We start from the raw sequence: 20,258 nt of genomic DNA, 5'->3' as shown, positions 1-20,258 counted from the left end.
CGGCGGCCTAATCTCACATCTCACATGTTACTCCGTGGGAAAAAGAGCCGGTTCACTCCCTGTCCGTGGATCTTTCATTAAAGAGTGGAAAAACAGCAAAAAATAAGTCATCAAATCAGCACCTGAGGACTGCCGCAGCTAAGAGAGCCACTAGGTTTTGGGTGGAGGATTAGTTCCCCTCTGAAAGGAAGAAGTTAATTATGTGGCTGTGACGCACCTAAAGTGCTGTTCGATTTGTGGCTAATCCTCACCGAACTGCTGCGCGAGGATTATGCAGTTTCGCTGGTGCCTCATTTCGAGTGAAACTGCTGAAACACATCCTCGTGCATTTGGAAGCACATCTGCACACGTACCACACCGAAATGATCAAACACAGCGGCAGACAGAGGAGGAGAAAGAGCCCTGAAAGAAAGAAACAAAGAAAAAAGTCGAGAGGGTGAAGGCAATGCTGAGGCAGATCACACTCAGTGAGTTAGCAGCACTCTCTGAGCAAGACAGCTTTTTAAATAAAACATGAAAGCTGGAGAAGAAGTCACTACTTTATATACAGCAACTCGTGGCAAGGCATGATATTCTGAGAGACAGGGCAGCCAGCTCAGAGCTGTCCCCGGGGGAGATCCTTCAACTCTCCATCAGATAGACTATATATCAGAACCATCAGACATGATTTCCAGTCCTGCAACATGCAAGGCTCCGCAGTGGAGGCCAGACTGACCGTCGGCTGTAAGGAGCTGATAAGCACTTATGTACTGACTCCCTCTGAACAACTAAACATCTCCTCCATCTTTCAAAGGATTACAGGAGATCAATCACTCACACTTGGGAGTGTTACAGTCATCAGGAGGTTAAGTTTCAGCCCAAGAAAGGAAAAAAGAAAGACCTAAAAATAAACTAAAATCAAGTGCAGTTCTGCATCCCTCATGTCTACACTTATGAGGTTCTTAGGGGGAAGGCCCTGTATCAACACTGAGGTGAGCATGTAAATAAGTCATGGCTAATCTCTCTCCCTCACTTTCTCCTCTTCTCTCTCTCTGTAAAAGCCATATGTACATTTTTAGAATTCCCCGAGTTCTGCTGACGTGAGGAAAGAGATGAAAGATTCATGTTTGTTTAAAAAATTCAAACTGATGTCCTGAACTTTCAGTACACAGCCCACACGGGTGAATTATTTAACACTTTGATGCAAGAAAGGGAATTTGGGGATTTGGGCTGTGCTGCTGTAATCCGAGCAACAATTAAAAGTGGTGACATGTTAACTGTGAACTGCTTCAAATGCCTTTTGGCAAAACTGTGGTGGAGGAAGGGAGTGCCGGTGAATGTCAGATATGCTTGATATTCCCTTTACTCAACTCAAACTGATGTGCACTGCTGTGGCGCTTTATAAACTGCTGCGGAGTGCGGTGAGTGTATGCACCAGCAGAGGGAGCCAAAGTCACACGACTGCGCTGTAAACGATGCCCAGCATTTCCCCTGTTTTGTTTCATCCATGTTTTAATCAATAAAGATGGGCATGCTCAGACGGTTAATTTGAAGAAGAAGAAAAATAATTAAAAGCTTCAATGTCTGCCATGTTTAATTTTAGTGTTTTTAAGGATTTGTTTGAGGCTATGCAAAACATATACAGTTAAAAAAAAACTAAAATAAATATTTTTTTAAATGTAGGAATTGCAAAAGCATTTGTCTTAAAGGAGATTTGATTTTGAACGTCCATTTGAACCCTTTGCATGACATCACCTTGAAATATTCCTTGTCATTACCATGAACGGTGTGCAGAGCTGATCAGCTGTAAAGGGTTAAACTTCAACACTTAGTCATGACACTGAAACCCGAGACTGTTCCTGATGGATGCGCCCGAAGGCGGCTGAGACCTTTTTAGGAGTTTGTTTTGAGTAGAATTCTTCCAGGTGGGGTTTTTTTTTTTAAATGTCGTCATGATATTTGGCACGGGTTTAAGGTAAAGCTGATGCGCCCTTTGTGTCCCGTGCTCGGCGCACCGCGTCTCGGCGACAGCGGGGAAGAAGTTACGCATTTCCAAATAGTCGAAGTTTATGGATTGTCCCTCTGATTGGCAGGAAGCAAACGTGTAAGTACCACATGTGTTTTTATATTCTTTAAAGGGTTTTCTTGATAAAATATGGAAGAACTGTGTTATTTCCTGGTTCTGTCTTACCTGTGGAGTCAGGTGAGCCGACATGACACCTGTGTAAAGCACAGAACACCGGCGAGCAGCTGCGCGTGGGGTGCTCTATTAAGTTGTAGTTCGACCTTATCAAAGCTGTCTGGAGGTATGTGGTGGGACATGGAGTTCTATTGGCTGTCATGTGCGAGGACTTTGGTCACTCGTGTTTTAACTGCTTCACTGTGTTTTGTCTGGCAGTAACTTATTTCACTACGTCATCTTTTCATTCCTTTCTCTGTGTCTCCGTCTCAGAATGGTGGATTACAGTGTTTCCGATGTACCAGAAGCCCTATTCTCAAAGAACAGTTTTAAAATGGAGGAGCTGGCTCTAATGGCCTTGCTGGAGTGCCCTCTGTGTCTGGAGCAGCTGGATGCGTCAGCCAAGGTCCTTCCCTGCCAGCACACTTTCTGCCTGCCCTGCCTGCAGAGGCACGAGGCTGACCAGTACCAGCTATTTTGCCCAGAGTGCCGCGCTCCTGTCCCGGCCAGGACCGCAGAGGAGCTGCCGACAAACCTCCTGCTGGTGCGGCTCCTGGAGGGGCTCAACGGTCCCTCGGGCCCCAGCAAGAACACACAGAAATCCCGCTATGCAGTGCCCGTGTCCCGGGAAAGCTTAACAGCCAGGGACGATAAGCAGCACCAGGAGAGTCCAAACAGAGAGAAGCAGGGGAACAATGAGGTGAGTAAGGCCTCAGCCCAGTCATCTGCAGCTCTATGAGAAACAAAGTGGCACTGTAAAAACAAATATGTTGAAACCCAAACCCAAGTGTTGCACATCACTACTGACAAGTATAATTATTTGTTATTAACACTACACTACACTACAGCCTAAAGGGTTTTACACAGTAGTAAAAATGCAAGTGTTTGCCCTTTCACTTTTACTACCTAACTTTTGAACTTTGGGGATTTTTAATATGATGAAATATCAATCTTGGCTGTAGATAAGATCCTTTATGCAAACTATAGAAAATACTATAATTATCAAGTGATGGAAAAAAAAATAGCACTTTATGCCATTAATCAATAGAAGTGCTGCTGAGTGATACACCCACACACATGCAGGGCAACACGAGGGAAAAACCAACCAGATGATAATATGTGTGTCAACCACATGGAGAGCTGTGCTTGCTTTACTGCTTAGGTATATTTCCAACAGTAAGCAATATTTTTCAACTAATCTCCATACATCTGAAAGTTTGTGGCTCATGCAAAACGGAGTGGGGTCTGACTCATCAAAATGTTTCTTTTGGTGAAATGTGAGTGTTTCTTTGGATCCCTTCATACCTGTGCACATGTTAATGCTGAGATACAGAAACACCAATCCTCCTGATACACAGGAGCTCTGTCATAACTTCTGTCATAACCTCCAACTTTGGCTCTATGGCAGTGATGCAGACTTTGGGGTGCCACCCAAAAAAATTGGATGACAGTTTTATTTGTGTGCAAAATGAAAAACAAAAAAACAAATTCAGCATACAGATTTAGAGATTGCAATAGGCACAAGAAGATGATGAAGAGGAAATTATACAAAGCCCTGTGAACTGACTGTTTCTTATGCATTTTTAAAAAATTAGTAGTATTATATGCATCTCTGCACCACATTTGACACTGTCATGTAATTCAAGTCTGTGAGGATCACAAAGACTTTACAGTCCACAAATCTGCGTTCTCACATGTGTGAGCTATACAGGAAGAGTTCAGTATTCTACCTGAAACCTGATTTGAGTTCAGTTACAGTTAAGAAAGCTGAGCCTGTTTCATTAAACCGAGTTAGTGATCATTTTGGCTTCTTCCGCATGCTGTCATGGTTACAGTATGGGTCAGTCTGATTAACTGTAACCTGATGCTACGATGATTGGGCATAAAGTGGATGTAAACACTTTATCTACAGACTTGATACAAAATCCCCAAACCATCAATTCAAATTACACATATGACATTTTCCACTGGTAATAATCAGTGAAGCTCAGGGTGTAGCCTGCATTTAGTGCGTCCAGAAGTCACAAGGAGACTTGTGAAATTGTTACTTTAAGTATGACTTGAATTCCATATTAATCAGATTTTGTGCCCTCTCAGGCAGCGTAACCGCTTTTGTGCTGTTTTGAAAAAGTCCAAACCCGAGTGTAAACTTGATACAATCTTGAAAGGGGGAAAAAAAGAAAAAGAAAGGATGTGTCATATCAAAGTCATCTGTATATCTTAGTGGTGCATCAGTGCCGGTTCAGCGCAAAATCGTTTTGTCATCCCACAATCTAACTCCTATTAGAAGATGAAGCACAAATTAAATGCAGAGTGTTTGTGAAGCAGACACACCAACTGTCACTTATTTTCTTAAAATGTGTCAGAGCCGGGGATTTTTACAGATGGTTTTTCCATCATGTTAACCACAAAAAAGTAGCTGTTCCCAAAAAAATCATGTTTAAATGAAATTGCAGAGTGCGGGATCTTGAAAACCTTACATTTTGTAAGAAATCTTAATTATTTAAACGTAAAGCAGCTAATATTTGACTTTCTTCCACACTTTAGGCTGCTCACAGAGCATCAGTGTATAGCCACAGAGGTGATCTGTCAGGAGAGCTGGTCCTCACGGCTGGTAACGCTATCACACCAAAACACAAAGAGGATGACAACTGGCACGCCGGCGACAGTAGCAGTGCGTCTGTCAGTGCGCAGCAGGCCGTCAGCCAGACACCTCAGCTGCAGCCCCTCCAGCAGCTCCAAGCGCCAGCTCTGTGCAGAGCACTGTGTGACTTTAAACCAGAAGAAATGAATCTGGAAGACAGCAAATATTTTCTCAGCTTCCTCAAGGTGAGCCACTCAGACTACTGAGTTAGTGCAGAAGGGAAAGATAGTGTTCATTGGGTCATTGTGTGGGCACAATTTTAAACCTTTTAAATAGCATCGGGTTTTACTTCAGTGAACCTCTAGAGTAAAAAAGTATATAGGTTCTGCTGCAAAAACTATGCTATAAGCCTCCGTTTTTAGACATGCAGTTATCACACATGCACTGAAGTTTACAGATCACCATGGCGGTACAAATGGACCAAACTTCACATATTTACTGTGGCTAAAAAGCACCTGTATTTTATTTCTTTATGATTTCAGTAAGCTTCCCAGTAATGTGAAAAAGACAGTTTTCAACGGAGTCTATGCAGTCGGTAATGCTTCCATAGGAATTAAGGGCCAGATTTACTAAAAAGGGCAAAGTAGCGTTTGAGCTCGATCCCCAGACAGTGCTGATGGGTGTGTGCTGTTTTCTAAACACAAGCACAGTTGATTCATTTCAATATCAACTGGTAAAAATGAGACATGCTTTAAATATCTGCAGAATTAGCAGTAAATTGTGTCGCAAATATCAGTAAATGTTTTTGTGCTTGATTTAAATAGTCCCCTCCTTACATTTTGCACCTTATGAGGTCACCTCGTGACCGACATGTTTAACAGCGTCAGTTGCAAATCTCTCTGAGTCCCCCTCTTACAAACAATCATGTTACTGCGCTCTCCCTGTAAACACAGACAGCACCTTTTTTACACCAAAACCCAGTTTATGGAGCAACATATTAGTAAATCTGGTCCAGAGAGCGTAAGCAGCAGCCCTTTGCTGATACTCAAATGTTCTTTATTCATTGATCGACAGCCAGTGTGCACACTGATGCTAGTCTGATATATTCAGGTGTGTGGTAACAGAAAGCCACAATCTTTCCAGGACTTTACACCCAAGGTCAGATGCTCAGAGAAACTACTAAAAAAAAACCCCAAGAGCTAAATCTCAGACTCCACAATGCAATTAGAAAAAGACTGAACAAGTTAGGCTTGTTTGGTAGGGTTGCCAAAAGAACCCTACCAAACAGTTCAGGTTTGCAAAGTTTTATCTGAACAAAGCATAAGACTTTATGCTTTGTTCAGGAGACCAGTGTGCGGATGTTTGGTCATAGTGCACAACACCGTGTTTGGAAACCAAGCACAACATATCAACACAAACACCTCATACCAGCTGTCAAGATGATGGTGGAGAGGTAATGAGAGGCCATGTGGCTGACTGCTAAAGTTTGGCTGAAAATGGGACAGTGATCCCAACCACAGCAGCAAATCTACAACAGAGTAACTGAAAAGAAAAAGAATCAGCGGTGTAGTACAAACTCCAGACTTCAACCTGATTGAAATGCTGTGATGGGAGCTGTGCATAAACAAAGAGTGGGCCAAAACTCCTCTACAATGATGTGAGACACCGATAAAGTCATACAGTCATAGTTTTAGCTGCTGGTTTGACTAGTTGCTTCGGTTTAGATTTCATAGATGCATAAAGGACAGATCTGTCAGTTAGCCGTCTGCTAAGATGTTAGAAGCCTTTTAACTGGTGTATTTACTTCCCTGCTGTCATGGCAGGGAAACAGCAGTTTTGATTTAATGCTTAACCCTTTGAACTTAATCCTGCTTTCTTTTATATTAAACCTGAGTTTGTAGCAATCTATGAATACAAAGAGCGCAGGAAGTCCCCAGCAAAGACTGCTACATAAGGATCACCGCTTTTGTTCTTTTCACTGTTTTCAGAGACTGAAAACTGAGACTTGTGGAAACTGAGGCTCAGACCTCCGTTGCAGCAGTTCTTACTTACCCTGGATTTCTGAGGCAGTTATATAAGGGCCTCGGTGCTTTTGTGCTCTCCATTAAAGCACCCTCGAGCTAGCCTCTTTTTTTTTTTTTAATGCAGGTGTTCAAATGGTTTTTTTAGAGGCTGGCCACAGAAAAGGACAAGGCCTGCAGACACAAAGGGAGCTGATGTCACATGTGGAGAAACACAGGGCTCAGAGAGTTTCCGAGCTGAGTGCTCAGTCTCCGGGGGCAAGCTCACTCTGTTAAATCCATCTTGTGTCCCGTCTTGTGTGTGGTTTTCAGTCTATCTGTTATTTATTTTGTGCTTCATACAGGGAGACATTCTTACTTTCATCAGGCGGGTGGATGAAGACTGGATCGAGGCCAAGCTGGGGGAGAAAGTGGGATTCTGCCCTGAGCAGTTTACAGAGGTGAGTTGCTTTTCTTCCTTGGATGTGGGTTGTGACCTTTTCAGCGCGATCGAGGTCGACACCTGCCGTTAGCCACTTTTCTCCGGTAGTGTAATCAATTGAACTGCAGATGTCGTCGCCGGATGCCATTAATTCCAGGTCACTGCTGGGACGCTAACTTGCTTTTCATTCAAATCTCTGATTTGTCAGTAAATGTCACTCCTGCTCTGTAAAGTGCTGAGGCAGAAAGCTAATCTGCGAAGCCCTGCTGTGTCTGCAGCTGCTCATTAGTTTGTGACTATGCGGCTTACTCAGGGTTGCGGGGATTGCTTAGCTGGCTGACTGTCATTTGTTTTCCTCTGCACTTTCTGCCTCCAGGAATTTACTTCACCCATGCTGGGGGGGGGGGGGCTTGTTCATTCAGTCACTGGGGTCAATGCCTCATTCACTTCCTGTTTACTTTCCTAACTTGAACTTGTCATCTGCTTTGCTGTGATTTCTTCACTAATAAACCCCCTCTTCATATTAGTCCTCTCTTTACATGCATACTTTTATCTCCCACTCACCCGTGTCTTCTCCTCGAGCCCTGCTTCAGTGATGCTCTTTATCTTTCTCCTTTCCACTTTCCTCCTCTCCTCTCCTTTCTGAGCCAGCCTCTTCCTGTGTCGTGCAGCCAGGCGTAAAGACACAGTAATGCTTTCTCTGCTTGGGTGGCATAACAGCACATCACTGTGGGGAGTGAAAGCATTAACCCTGCCAGTGCCTGTCTGACTGCCTGTCTGTCTGCGCAGCTCATTTCTCAGCAGTAGCCAACCCTGCCTGGCTTATTGGCTGGTACTTATCACGCTCTCTGCTGCCTGCCTGTCCAACAAGTTGTAGGGGTGAGTCTAGCGGTGATAAGTGGGTGTATTTAGACAGATGTTTAGCTGGTCAGCAGGAGCAGAGGTTGGCAGGCGCAGGTTAGAGCAAGTTTGAGAGGAATTGTTTTTCTTCACTGAGGATTTTTCTGTGTTACGTTTCTTATTGTGGTTCCTTTTTATGCATTCATCCTATTCCAGCCAAACTCTGTGGCTGCCAAATTGCTGAAGGGAAAGAGTCGGAGGGGGGGGGATCCAGCAGAATTTCACCATCAGACTTCGAGCGGGGGCAAAGACAAGGCCACTGACGCGTCCAATAGGACCGCCCGTTACGGAGTACCTCAAGCCCCAGCTAAGACGCCCGTCATCAACGCGTTGCCCCTCTCCAACCAGCGGAAACAGCCCGCAGCCGGAGGAGGCAACTTTTATCAGACAGGAGACAGCAACAACACCTTCAACAGCTACAACCGTCAGGGTCAGACGCAGCACCTCTCTGTGCCCACTGCCACCCGGGGCCACTCTCATTCTTCCAGAGTGAACTCTCAGCGAAGACGGCGCTCTGATTCGCACAGACACCTGTTACAAGTGAGTCACATAACTCTCTTATTATTCTGTTTTTAATTTTTTTTTCTCCACCTCTGCTGTAATCTTTTAATTAAAGCTGGGTTTGGCTTTGCTCGCAGTGATTTGCTAAAACAGAAAACATGTGGTTGGCAAGAAGGTGAAATGGTTTTCTGTGCGGTAATAAGAAGTGTTTATTTGAGTCACTGATCAAGTTGGCCTCTGGTTAAGGGAGGGGAACCGTGACACTGTAAGCTGCAGGAATGAGTGAGAAAGAGAGATCGACCTTGTGATTAAGTGGTTCTCATTAAGACGAGACACATGTGGGAAAGGGAAACAAAAGAAGTGAGGAGTGGAGGTGAGTGGACCGTAACTTTCGAGAGGTCTTTAATCATGAGTCCTGGGACAAAAGCCAGGATTTTCCCTCTGAGATGAATTATAGTTCCACAGGGTGGGTTTTCGTTTTCTTCTCTCTTCATCTCAGGGACATATGGTTTGTGATGTTGTGCGAGTTTGAATCCTCACAGGGAGAAATGTCAGGCAGGAGAGAAAAGAGGAAATCTCCTCTGATTTGATGGGATTGTTAAAGCGACTCATTAAGTTCTTTTTTTTTTTTTAACTCTGAGGGAGCATAGAAGAAAGCAGGTCAATTTTACTGTCTAAATTAATTATTACCTCTAGAAGACTAAAAGTCATTAACAGTCTTGAAACTGGAGATTTTTGCTGTTTCATTGTTTAGTGAGGCTGGAGTTTGGGAATGTTAGTGTTTCAGGCTATCAGGTTCATAGCTTTTCCGGCACTAACATGATATCTGCTGCATACTTTATGAAGAATGTGTAGCAATATCAGAACGAGGCATGATTGGTAAACATGTCCCTGCACATAGCTTTAACCAAGACAAGAAGAGTTCATTTCTGAGAAAGCTTGTGATAACCTTACTCGGGAAATGACCCAAAAGCTCCTATAAATCATCAGCACGTTGGAGTAAATAACCGGACATAATGCTGTTATTTCACATTAGAAAACAGCGGTGATGTGGCACCAAGTCACGGGGCCTGAGAGTACAGTGCTGGCATGAAACCCTCTGGAAGGCTTAATAATGTAACGCGCTGCCAAATTCCCTGCCCTTCAGAATAGCGATTTCCTTTGATTCCTTTCAAACGTCTCGGCTCTGCCCTGCAATTACACATGTCAGAGCGCAGAAATGCTCAACCTCATGCAGGTTGGAGAGAAACAGGAGAGGAAGGGAGGCGGAGGGGAACGATAAGAAATGAGGAAACGGGGCAATAAGGCAGGAAGAGGAAAAGCTGAGCGGCGGAGAAAATGGTATGGAGCGAGGGAGAGAAACGCGACACATTTTCAGGCTGCGAAAACAAAAAACACATGAAGTGGGAAGAAGGAGGAGGAAAAAATGAGAAATAGATGTGGAGAGTGGGAGGCTCAGAGAGTCCCTCAGTGTGTCTGCTTATCGCTCTCATGCTGATGATGATGATGAGTCACTACTGAAGTTGCTTACATAACAGACCCCTCTCCCTCTCTGCCCTTCCTTCAAACTCCTTCCTCTTCACTAAGCAGGTAACGCTCCCTTTCACATCAGCGAGCCTGTAATGGCAGACGAGCCACGCACTCCCCCCTTTTTGAGGGAGCGGAGGGCCCGTGTCCCTAAAGCTGAGGCTGAGCTCTCCGGTGACCAAGACAGCATGTTTGTGCTATTCTTGGTGCCGCTTCCCATCAGCTCTTACCTCTGGCTCTCGCCTGTTTCTCTCTTCTTCTTCTTTTTTGCAGCTTCCCTCCCACTGTGGATGAAATAATGCATATTAGTGTGAATATCAGCACGGTTATGTAAGAGCAAAATTTAGGATTAATTTTAAAAAAAAGTTCACTCCCCTATCATACTTCACCAGAATATCTTACATCATTGTTATTGTTATCAGCGGTTATGCAGTCAGCCTGCAAAGTGACTGCATAAAAGAGCAGAAATAATTAGGCTGAGTTATTTATACAGCAGCTTTCAAGTGCAGAGAGTCACAAAGTGCTTCCGAAAACATAAAACATAGATTTAAAAGTAAAAACAAGATAAGTGGCAGACGGTTCTCTTCAAACCTCAAGCTTAATCGGAGATAGAAGATAGACAGATAAAAGTTTAGGTAAACACAGATCAGAAGAGCTGAGGCTTTGTGTTTGTGTAGGACTGCAGTCGATCTGTAATCTAGTTCAGTTTGACTGTGCAGAGGTACAAAACAGGAACCCAGAATGAATTCAGATTTTGATTAGTCACACATGATGGATTGTAGGTGACCTGGTCAAAAGCTTAGCAGCATTTTAGGTAAAGTAGATTGTTAAGCTAATGCAGCGAGGAGGGAATTACCTTAGCTTAGATGAAGTTACATGAAAGTATGAATTAATTATTTTAATGCTTAATTTTTACATAAAATCTATTTTTTAGCTTCTTAAATTTACAGCTTTGCTTCTATTTTATTACTCATTCAAGGAAATGAAGGGGAACTGAATATACATTTAAAAATAACCTTCAGTTTACATTTAAGTACATTAGAGAAACACTACGCTTCATTGACATGTGGTTTATGTGTAAGAAAGTTGAAAGGATACTGATAGACATACATTATTATTAGCTACTTGCGCACATCCGAAGCCACTTAAGTAAGGCTTTCCTAAAAGTCAGTTTCTTAGATTGCGACAAATGTGCAAAACCACAGAGGACTTTATTGAAAGAGTAAGAGAGATAAAATCTAAATTCTTACAAGGGGTAGAGAAATGACCTGTAACTACCTATTCTTCCGTGAGTGAGGTCAGGTTTTTGGGGTTTTTTAAGCACTGCCAAATTTTGAAATCAGATCCCATTTTGAGTCTCCCACCTTTGTTTTTATATAAATGAGGAGGAAATTTAAAGGACAACTTGGTTCCATTAAAACTCGAGATAGTCAGCCGTTATTCTGAGAAACCGTCCTACTTTGGCAAATCGTCCTACCCGCATTATAATTTGACGGTGACTTCTGACTAATACAAACCCTAACCAAAACCCTAACCAAAACCATAAGAAATATTGGCAATGGGTTAAAAAAATGAAGTAAATTTGGATTTTGTGTTGTGCATGTGCACATGCGCAGAAACAACGGGTAGGATAGATTCCCAGAACACCGTGTCAGACTCCTTTGAATCCCCTTGCAAATGGAAATTACTGGTGTGGACACTGGGTCCACTGTCACAACACTAGTAAAACTACATACTTTTTTCAGTCGCATACCGGAAAAAAATTTCCGATAAGAAGCGTGATTACATGTGCATCTACTGAAGTTATATATAAATGATACATTGCCCTTGTGGTTTTGCATATATCAGCAAAACCACATGGAGAGTAAATGAACATAAAAGTGTGATTCACTGATGCGATAAAAAATATTCAGTAGAAGCGCATTTTTTAATGATATGAAACATGATCTCTGCATCTTTACGATTTTGTGACACTGAACATGTTCCAGTACCTCCAAGGGGTGGAAACCATGACTTGTTACTGAAGAGAAGTGAGGCATTCTGGATATTCACCTCGCAGATATTGTCACCTAAAGGACTGAATGATGAACTTGCACTCAATGTTATGTGGTAGCTTTTCCGTGATCTTATTTTTGGGGGTTTATGAGGTTTGAATTGTGATGTTTGCATTTCCTAAAAACACTGTGCATCACTCAATTGACTAAAGAATACATGGAGGAGTCCCTAATTGGCTTAATCTCTCTGAATGTGCATATATGTGCAAATGTTTGCATCAACATTGTTTCGCTGTACCTGACGAAGGTCGCACAGACTGACACGTTGCAGTTAAATAAAAAGTAATGGTAAGCGGGACAGTGCTTGGAAGTTATACTATTTTTCTCCACAAATATTTTTTTCCCTCTTCCCTCTTTTTTCCTGTCATTGATTTCCTAAATCTGTTGCTCTATTATTCAGAAATCTTTGACCAAAACAAATTGTACATTTGTAAGAGGCTTTTTTCCCCCTTTTTTTTTTAGCTTATTACAAACCAAAGCATTAATTGGTTACTAAAAAGGGAGATTAGTCAATAATATAAATCATCCTCATCCTCACCCTCTAACTGGCTGTTTTAAATTCAGCTCACGCGTCCCTCTGCACAGCTAATTTACGTTGTCTGATTGGAGTTTTCATTAAACACATCCATGGCTCACACATCCTCAAGCCTGTGTGGCCATGTGCATCTGTTAGGGTGGAGACATAAGCTTAAAAACTGAATAAAAGAATAAAATCCTGAACCTGTAAAGTGGATGAGAGCTAGTGAGTACACTAGGGTGGGGGACAAAAGCTGCGGTCAAGGTTATTCTTCTTTTCACCTAATGTAAAAACTTTTCCATAACAATAAATATGTAAGAGAACATATCCATGATAATGAGTTGACAGGGTTTATACATAACTTCATAAACAAACACTCAAAATAAGATCCAAAGACCTATAAATCAATCTATCAATCAAATGAGGTTTTAAATCAGTCTGCACAGATCTTATGTCTTCACATGTTTAAACAACAGTTCTATGTCTCTTTAAATTAATTATAAATTGCAGTTGTTTTGAATCTTTTTTGGCCTCGTTAATAATTTTTAGCAGGAAAAAAATAGACTTGAATAGTGCAGTTTTAACAAATAAAATGTTAATATTGAAAATGACGCAGAAGACGTAACGGCGTCACACATCTGAGCTGGTTGGATGAGGGAAAAGCCTCGTGTCTTCTATCGTGCCCTTGGCGGGGGGTTGCAGTGAGTGGAGAGCAACCTCAGAAAAGTGCAGCTGCAAGTGATCCCGCGAGGTAATTCCTGATGATGTCGGCGTGATGCCACGGTGACTCGAGATCAAGCTGGATAGAAGTCAAACGTGTCATGTGCTGTTTGGTGGTTTTTGATTCTGTGCAGGCCTAGCACCTTTTGATCACAGTTAAGCATCATGTAATATCCAGCACCGCTAACCAGCTTCAGCTTGACTAGAAGCCTTAATTATCCATAATAACTGGAAACACCTGCCCGGTCAGAGCTTTGTGAATGTTTTCACCTCATATCATAATTTTTAAACACACATTATGACGTGGTGTTGGTAGTGTTTGCTTTTATGGCGCTAAAATGATCATTTCAGAAGATACAGGTTGTAGTTATAACATCATGTGAAATGGGAAAAAAAGTCTTCAAAAAGCCCTTTTTTAATATAATAAAATATATTGTTTTAAAGGCTCCAGAAGTGATTTCCTCATTATTCTTACTAAGCGACCTGGAGTTCAGGCATTTCCATAGTAACAGCACTATTTCAATGCAGAGCTGAGTGCAGAGTAGTTCTTTTCCACAACATGGCAATAAAATGTGCTTTTGTTAGAACAAGGCTGATGACTTTACTGACATTATTTCACAAAGTCACACAGTAGCTCATACTAAGTTCACTTTGGACGGTCATGAGATTAAAGCTCATTATCCTGTGGAAAATATGAATGTGATTTCTACGTCTGGAACCTCACTGCTGAACTATATTTGTAGTATTTACATTTATTCATTATATTAAATCACAAGAGCTCATTAATTTATTTAGGTTTGTACTTTTTGGGCATCCATACAAACTGTCTCACTTCATGTGAGGTCAAAGGATGTTGGCAAAAAGCTGCAGATTAATATCCTGTTAAATTAATACGCTTGTTTGTGCTAGCAGGATTCAGACTGTAGGAGCAAGCCAACCTTTCACTCTAAATAAGACTTTATTTGCTGCCTGACTAATATCAGAGTTAGTCTCTCTGTGTAAGTATCCTTCAATATCCCTCAGCCACTGCAGCTACTGGGTCAGTGCACCTGGCCATAGTGTGACTGCAGTATAAATAAAGCCAGTTCTTTGTGGCTAAAATAAAAACCTAACAATAGAAATAGGACACAAAGTCATGAAAGAGCTGAATAATTTTAGACATTAAGTTATTCTTTGTTGTCAGTGTTTTGCATCTTTCTTTCTTTTTGTCCAAATATAATGTATACTGCTTCTTCATTCATTTAAAAACATGGTTGTTTTCTTTATGACAGAGATGCTCATTCATGGCCTCTCACATATGATGTAAGTCTGTCGCGTCCTCGGGAATCGGTGCACGTAACCTTACTTTCACACTTTTTACTTCTGCCTCGCAGAGCTGCCTTTGAAAAGCGAGACTGTGGTTACAGAGCTGGATGCGTCTGTCAGATGCATCTGTCTTTGTGCTGTTGAGTTACAGTGCAAATGCAGCGCAGAGTGTGAGAGCGCTGCAACATCCAGCCGCATACTGTAATAACAGGAACTCTGAGCCCAAAGGCTATCGTTAAAGCTTCGAGCAGCAGTAGTTTAGTGGTGATGCTGTAAATAGCAGCAGGAATCAGCAGAGAAGATGGGCGCAGCAATGTTATTTCTGCATCTTTGTTTTAAGTAAGAAAGACTAATGTGTTTGATTAAAGGGGGAAAAAAGCAGCACACAGGCCAGGCTTTATAAAGGTTAACCTAACGCACCTTATTAGAGTCATGTTTGACTCACATCCTGCTGACTTCATCACTGTAAAATATCCTTTGCTCTGAGCTTTAAGTAAACAAGCTTTGATCTGTAAAGATACACTGCAAAAGAAGTCTATGTTTACATTTTTCAAAATATGACTAAGAATTTCAGAGGAAAATCCAATGAATCATTTCTTATGTACAAACGTGTGACAGATTTAAAGAGAAACTTAAAGAAATGAGGAGAAATGTAGAGACTGAATGCACTGCATTCTTGGAATGCACCGATTGTGAAATTCTGGCAACATACCAAAGCCATGAATGATTTAGCTTTTAATCACACTCTCTTTGAACACTTGGCACAAACTGATTTGACACAAGAGATAAACATCCACCACTGATATGCCAAATGTCAACTTATTTACCAATGTCCAAGCAAATGAGTTGACATTTAGTTAACACAGCCGGCTTATTGGTGTATTAGATACAAACCAGCAATTTACTATACACAACAACAGGTAAATTAGTGTTAGGAGTGTCAGCTCGCAGAAGGAGAGTAGCAGCTTGGCTGTCAGTCGGAAGAAAGCTCAACACGTCCTCGGCTCCTGTTGTGCACTCAACTTTTGTGATGCAGATCTACTTTTTTTCCCACTGAGTGAAAAGTGCCTGAGTAAAAGGTTCTCAGCTGATAGCCACCTTCCCTTCCTGCTTCCGTGCATGCTCTCATATCTTCAGCTTTTTTACATCGGTCCCCTGCTGCAGAGCCTTGTGTGTGGTGAGCTATGGCAGCAGGTCTTTGTTAATGCACCTTCACACCCTCTCATCCATATTACGTAGTGTCCAAAGATGAGGCGTTGGAGGCGTAAAAGTTACATAATACTATTATACTATACTATTATAATATTATCAGAAGGCTCACGTGCCATTATGCCTGTCTTAAAGGCATAACAAGCAAAGTGCGTAGGCCGCTGTTTAACAACACAACAACATTTAAACCTCTCCTCCCTGGCTCAACGGGGGAGCGAGCGAAAGAGGGAGCGGTGTTGAGCAGAACAAAGCAGTGAATCAGAAAAATCAAACGTTATTTTCTGATTGTATCGCGGCTGTAACGTTCTAAAGCATGAAGAAATAAATGGGCCCACACCTCTGCACACCTCTGCACACCTCTGCACAGCCCTGCGGGAAGGCACTACCTTGGAAAATTTTGTGTGAATGCAGCCAACGTGTGTGTGGCCAGTCAAACAAACACGCTGATGTGCACCTCTTGAGTCCATTATTTTATACGTCCGTGACACAGATTAGCAGAGCAGAGAGCTGGAGACAGAGATGTAGCCCGATTGCTATGTTTTTATAAACTCCAGCTGTTATTAGTCAGGATTACACACTGAGCACAACAAAATAAGAAGAAATTAAAACAATACATTCAGAGATCAGGGTCTCTCCAGATAAAAACTTGTTATTCTTTTAAAAGTGTTTGTTTGCTTTTCATGTTACATGTTTGCCATTGTTCATAAAAAATCAACATCCTGAAGTTTCTGTACTGTTAATAAACATTCTAAAATAGTAAATTATCCTTCTTCTGATCAGTTTACCACATTTGTCGACATTAAACTGTTTTGTGAATTAAAATTGCATTTGGTATAGACAACCATCCCAGCAAGCGGCCCTCTTTGGTGCCTATGTGAGGGGGGTGCTGTGGGCAAACCCACACATCCACAGTATCAGTGTGAAATTTGGCAAAGAGAGGCTCACAGTGGGACCCATTGTGAGCCTGATCATACCCACAGTATGTCCACACAGAGTGGGCTGTCCTACTGGGGCCCAGATGTGCTCTGTGATACATTATTAGCAGAATGTTGCTACTTTTAGTGACTTCTTTATCACAAGGGGTCACCGCATAGACGATTTAGCCAGATTCCCTCACTAGCTTTCCAAGCCCAAATCAGAGACCTTTTGCTTTTTAGTCACAGCACATAACCCACTTTACTATGGAGCCACTTGCTGCAATAAAAGACAAAAAAATCAAATTCTACCAAACATTTAGGCTGTCTTAGAAAATGGAATATGTCCTGATTTCTTTCACTAATTGACTTCTTTTGCAGTATTTTAACAGGATCAGTTTAACTTCCAATTTGAATCGGCCGTTTTTTCTCAGGCTCATATTTCTGACCGCATAATAGAATATGTTCTGTCGTTTAAGTATCTCCATAACGGTCACATTTCCTTGTATGATATTTCCTTATTAATGTGCCAACAAACATGCCTATGCGGGCTCACAATGGGTAGGTGTGGGTGAACTGTGGGGCTGTGTGGGCAGGGCAAGCCCACACTTATCCCAAGCAGGCCCCAACTGGGAGTGCCTAATCATCGCCGACAGCATTTCTAGCCCTATGGAGTCATTATATAGGATTTCTAGGTTGCCCATAGAAATCCTATGAAAGGACCCTATTACAGGTTGCCCCCAGCCCCACTGTTCACCCACACTTGCCCACTGTTGGCCCACACTGTTATGTTTGCTGGGATTGTGATTACAGGATGAATAATAAACGATGTACCATGAGGTGTCCTTTGCTTCCTATATGATAATTTTGAATTTATCCCATTTTAGAGCGAGAAGAAAATGACCAGCGAGACTCCGCCCACAATCTCTATGGCTCTGATGAACCCCCAGATGCCCTCTGCCTCTGCAGACGGCAAAACCTCCTCCACACAGCAGCTCTCCATCAGTGTGTGAGTCACTGTTTTGAAACGTCACGTTGTGTTAATGGTATTATAATGTAGCAGCACATCTATGAGGTGTGAATAAAATAAGAAACAGTTATATATGGCCAAAAAAGGGCTGAATAATCTGGATGTATATTGTTTTTGACTTCTCAGGTGTGCTGTCCTCTACTCCTACAAACCACGCCGACCGGAGGAGCTGGAGCTGAGGAAAGGGGAAATGGTGGGCGTGTACGGAAAGTTCAAAGAAGGCTGGCTGCGTGGGTTATCGCTGAGAACAGGCAAAGTGGGCATTCTTCCCAGCAACTACGTCACTCCTGTGCTCAGGTGAGAGGTTGTGATCTCTGACCCCAGGAAATGGGAGCTAAATTCTATTTGGGTTCAGATAGTAACATAGTGTGGGCATGAAGATGAGCTATTTTGTACACCCATTTATGAATCAGAAATATAAAGCTGCATGTCATGGCCTGCTGCTGTTTTCTTTGTCATATATAGCAAAAATGTGAAAGCAGACATTCATTAATATCACTATCCTAATATTTTTGTTCCCAAACTACAGAACCTCGGCCAGACTGCTGGAGACCAAAGCGCCTAATGTGCCCTCGCAGTACAGCACTTTATCTGCAAAGAAACACACAGCTGCCAAGAACCCTACTGTGGTCCTTGCTCTTGATAAGGTGAATGGTGATGGAGCGATATACTCACCAGGACAGATCCCATCTGTGCCAAACGGAGCACACCATGCAGTGTCGTCCGCTGGGATTGGAAAACCTACCTTCTACAGGGATTCACAGGGTTGGGAGACTGTAAGGCGCATTTTTCACCCACATAGAGGCGAGTGTCAAACAACCACACTCTCTTGGCTTGATTGAATTATGCACTTTGTCAGGTATGTGACGATCTTTTATTTTTTTTCAGGCTCAAATCGCGCGTCCCACATGGGCAGTTCCCACGTTCCCTCCAACTTGCAGCACTTTGCACAACATCAGGCATCTGGCTACTCGCCTGCTCTGCAGAGGAAGAAGGGCAGCAGCTTTGTATCCAATGCTAACATACCGCTGGGTTGGATGACTGATCCAGCAGCGCCCTCTTCTGCTGTATTCATGAAGGACAGGGACATCACTTCCCCTCAGTCAATTCTAGTAAAGCCTGACATGCACAAGACCAGTGCAGAGAAGGTAATGCCATTCTTGTGAAATCAGTGTCATTAAAGTTGATCTTGCTTTTGTATATATATATATATATATATATACTGCATAGGCATGTTTGTTGGCAAATTAATAAGGAAACAGCATACGGGGAAATGTGGCCATATATATGTATATGTGTGTTTGTATATATATACTTAAATCTCGATTCTTTTCATGTGATTTACAGTTTGTTTTATTTCCATAGTCGGCAAAGTCAGTGCGGTTTGTCACAAATGAAGACTCCCCTCCCCCAAGACATCGGACCGCCTCTTGGTCATCAGGAAATCAGGTTCTCTCCAACAGCCGACCCGGGCCCCTTCCTTTAGAAGTGTGGGCCCCATCGCTCACACTGGGAAGGGACGGACCTGGGATTATCCTCAAAGATGGAAAAGGTCCTATTCTCCGGAAAGGGCTTGAAACAGCCATGACAGATTTTTATACCAACCAGAAGCCGACAACCTCACAGCCGACGTTGTCAGCTATGTCAGCACAGTTCAGCCCAAGTAGGTATGTTGGATTTATGGGTTTGGAGCAGTGATTGATCATACAGACTTGAAAGTCATTACTGACTTTTTTTTTTCTCCCACAGACACAGAGTTACCACGACACATTTAGCCAGAACAGACTCAGAGCTCAGTCTGCTTCAAGGAGAGCTTGTCCTCGTCCACAGACCGCGACCTGATGGGCGGGTTCTCGTTACTCAGGAGAGCAGCGGGCAGACAGGATTATTCCAGAGCAGTATTCTTCAATCCCTCGAACGCCTCAGCTGACCGTCCATTCCTTCTGTAGTTCTGTATATTTCTAAATACCATGTTTTAAAACTGCCAAGTGACTTGATAGACCTGGTGATGCGTCTAGAGCTGCAAAGGTTAATCCTGCCAAACGACAATTGGAAGGTGGAAGGTGTTTATTTTTGTTCTGATTTAGAGTATGGGTAAATTCTCTGGAAATATTTGTTGCGTCCTTTAATGTCCGTGCATGTTTGTTTACACATGTACTATTACGAGATTTTGCACACAAAAAAAAAACACTTAACGACTGTTCCTCGTTTTATACCCATGTTACACGCATTTGTGAGTGCCTTTGTCAAAACCCATTAAGAAAGTATTAACTATATTTGTACATAATTAGAGAAATTATGAGGTGAAATACCTTTCTGGTAATAAAGTATACTTCCTTGACATCAGTAGTTTCATGTCGTCTTTCAGATATAGAACTGAAACCAACAATACAAAAC

General features: G+C 42.4%; 1 protein-coding gene across 3 annotated transcripts; it reads left to right on the top strand.

The window, feature by feature from the left end:
• The first annotated feature begins 1,763 nt into the window (after window positions 1-1,763).
• On the top strand, window positions 1,764-20,202 carry sh3rf2 (SH3 domain containing ring finger 2). Of its 3 annotated transcripts, XM_039617022.1 has the most exons (12): window positions 1,769-2,083; window positions 2,179-2,285; window positions 2,432-2,858; window positions 4,706-4,987; window positions 7,108-7,203; window positions 8,241-8,624; window positions 17,719-17,840; window positions 17,988-18,158; window positions 18,391-18,665; window positions 18,750-19,009; window positions 19,227-19,528; window positions 19,611-20,202. In XM_039617022.1, exons 3-12 carry the CDS (start codon window positions 2,433-2,435, stop codon window positions 19,789-19,791), a joined length of 2,499 nt encoding a protein of 832 aa, XP_039472956.1. In that variant the 5' UTR covers window positions 1,769-2,083; window positions 2,179-2,285; window position 2,432; the 3' UTR covers window positions 19,792-20,202. The 3 variants fall into 3 exon arrangements, with proteins under 3 accessions (XP_031601159.1, XP_031601158.1, XP_039472956.1); XM_031745299.2 differs by lacking the exon at window positions 2,179-2,285 and having other exon boundaries at window positions 1,764-2,083; window positions 19,227-19,524; window positions 19,611-19,787; XM_031745298.2 differs by lacking the exon at window positions 2,179-2,285 and having other exon boundaries at window positions 1,768-2,083.
• The last annotated feature ends 56 nt before the right edge of the window (window positions 20,203-20,258 follow it).

This window comes from Oreochromis aureus, linkage group 2 (assembly GCF_013358895.1).
Source record: "Oreochromis aureus strain Israel breed Guangdong linkage group 2, ZZ_aureus, whole genome shotgun sequence".
In the NCBI taxonomy this organism is placed as follows: Eukaryota; Metazoa; Chordata; class Actinopteri; order Cichliformes; family Cichlidae; genus Oreochromis; species Oreochromis aureus.
The sequence above is the reverse complement of the archived record's forward strand: the minus strand, read 5'-3'. Positions and strand labels throughout refer to the sequence as shown.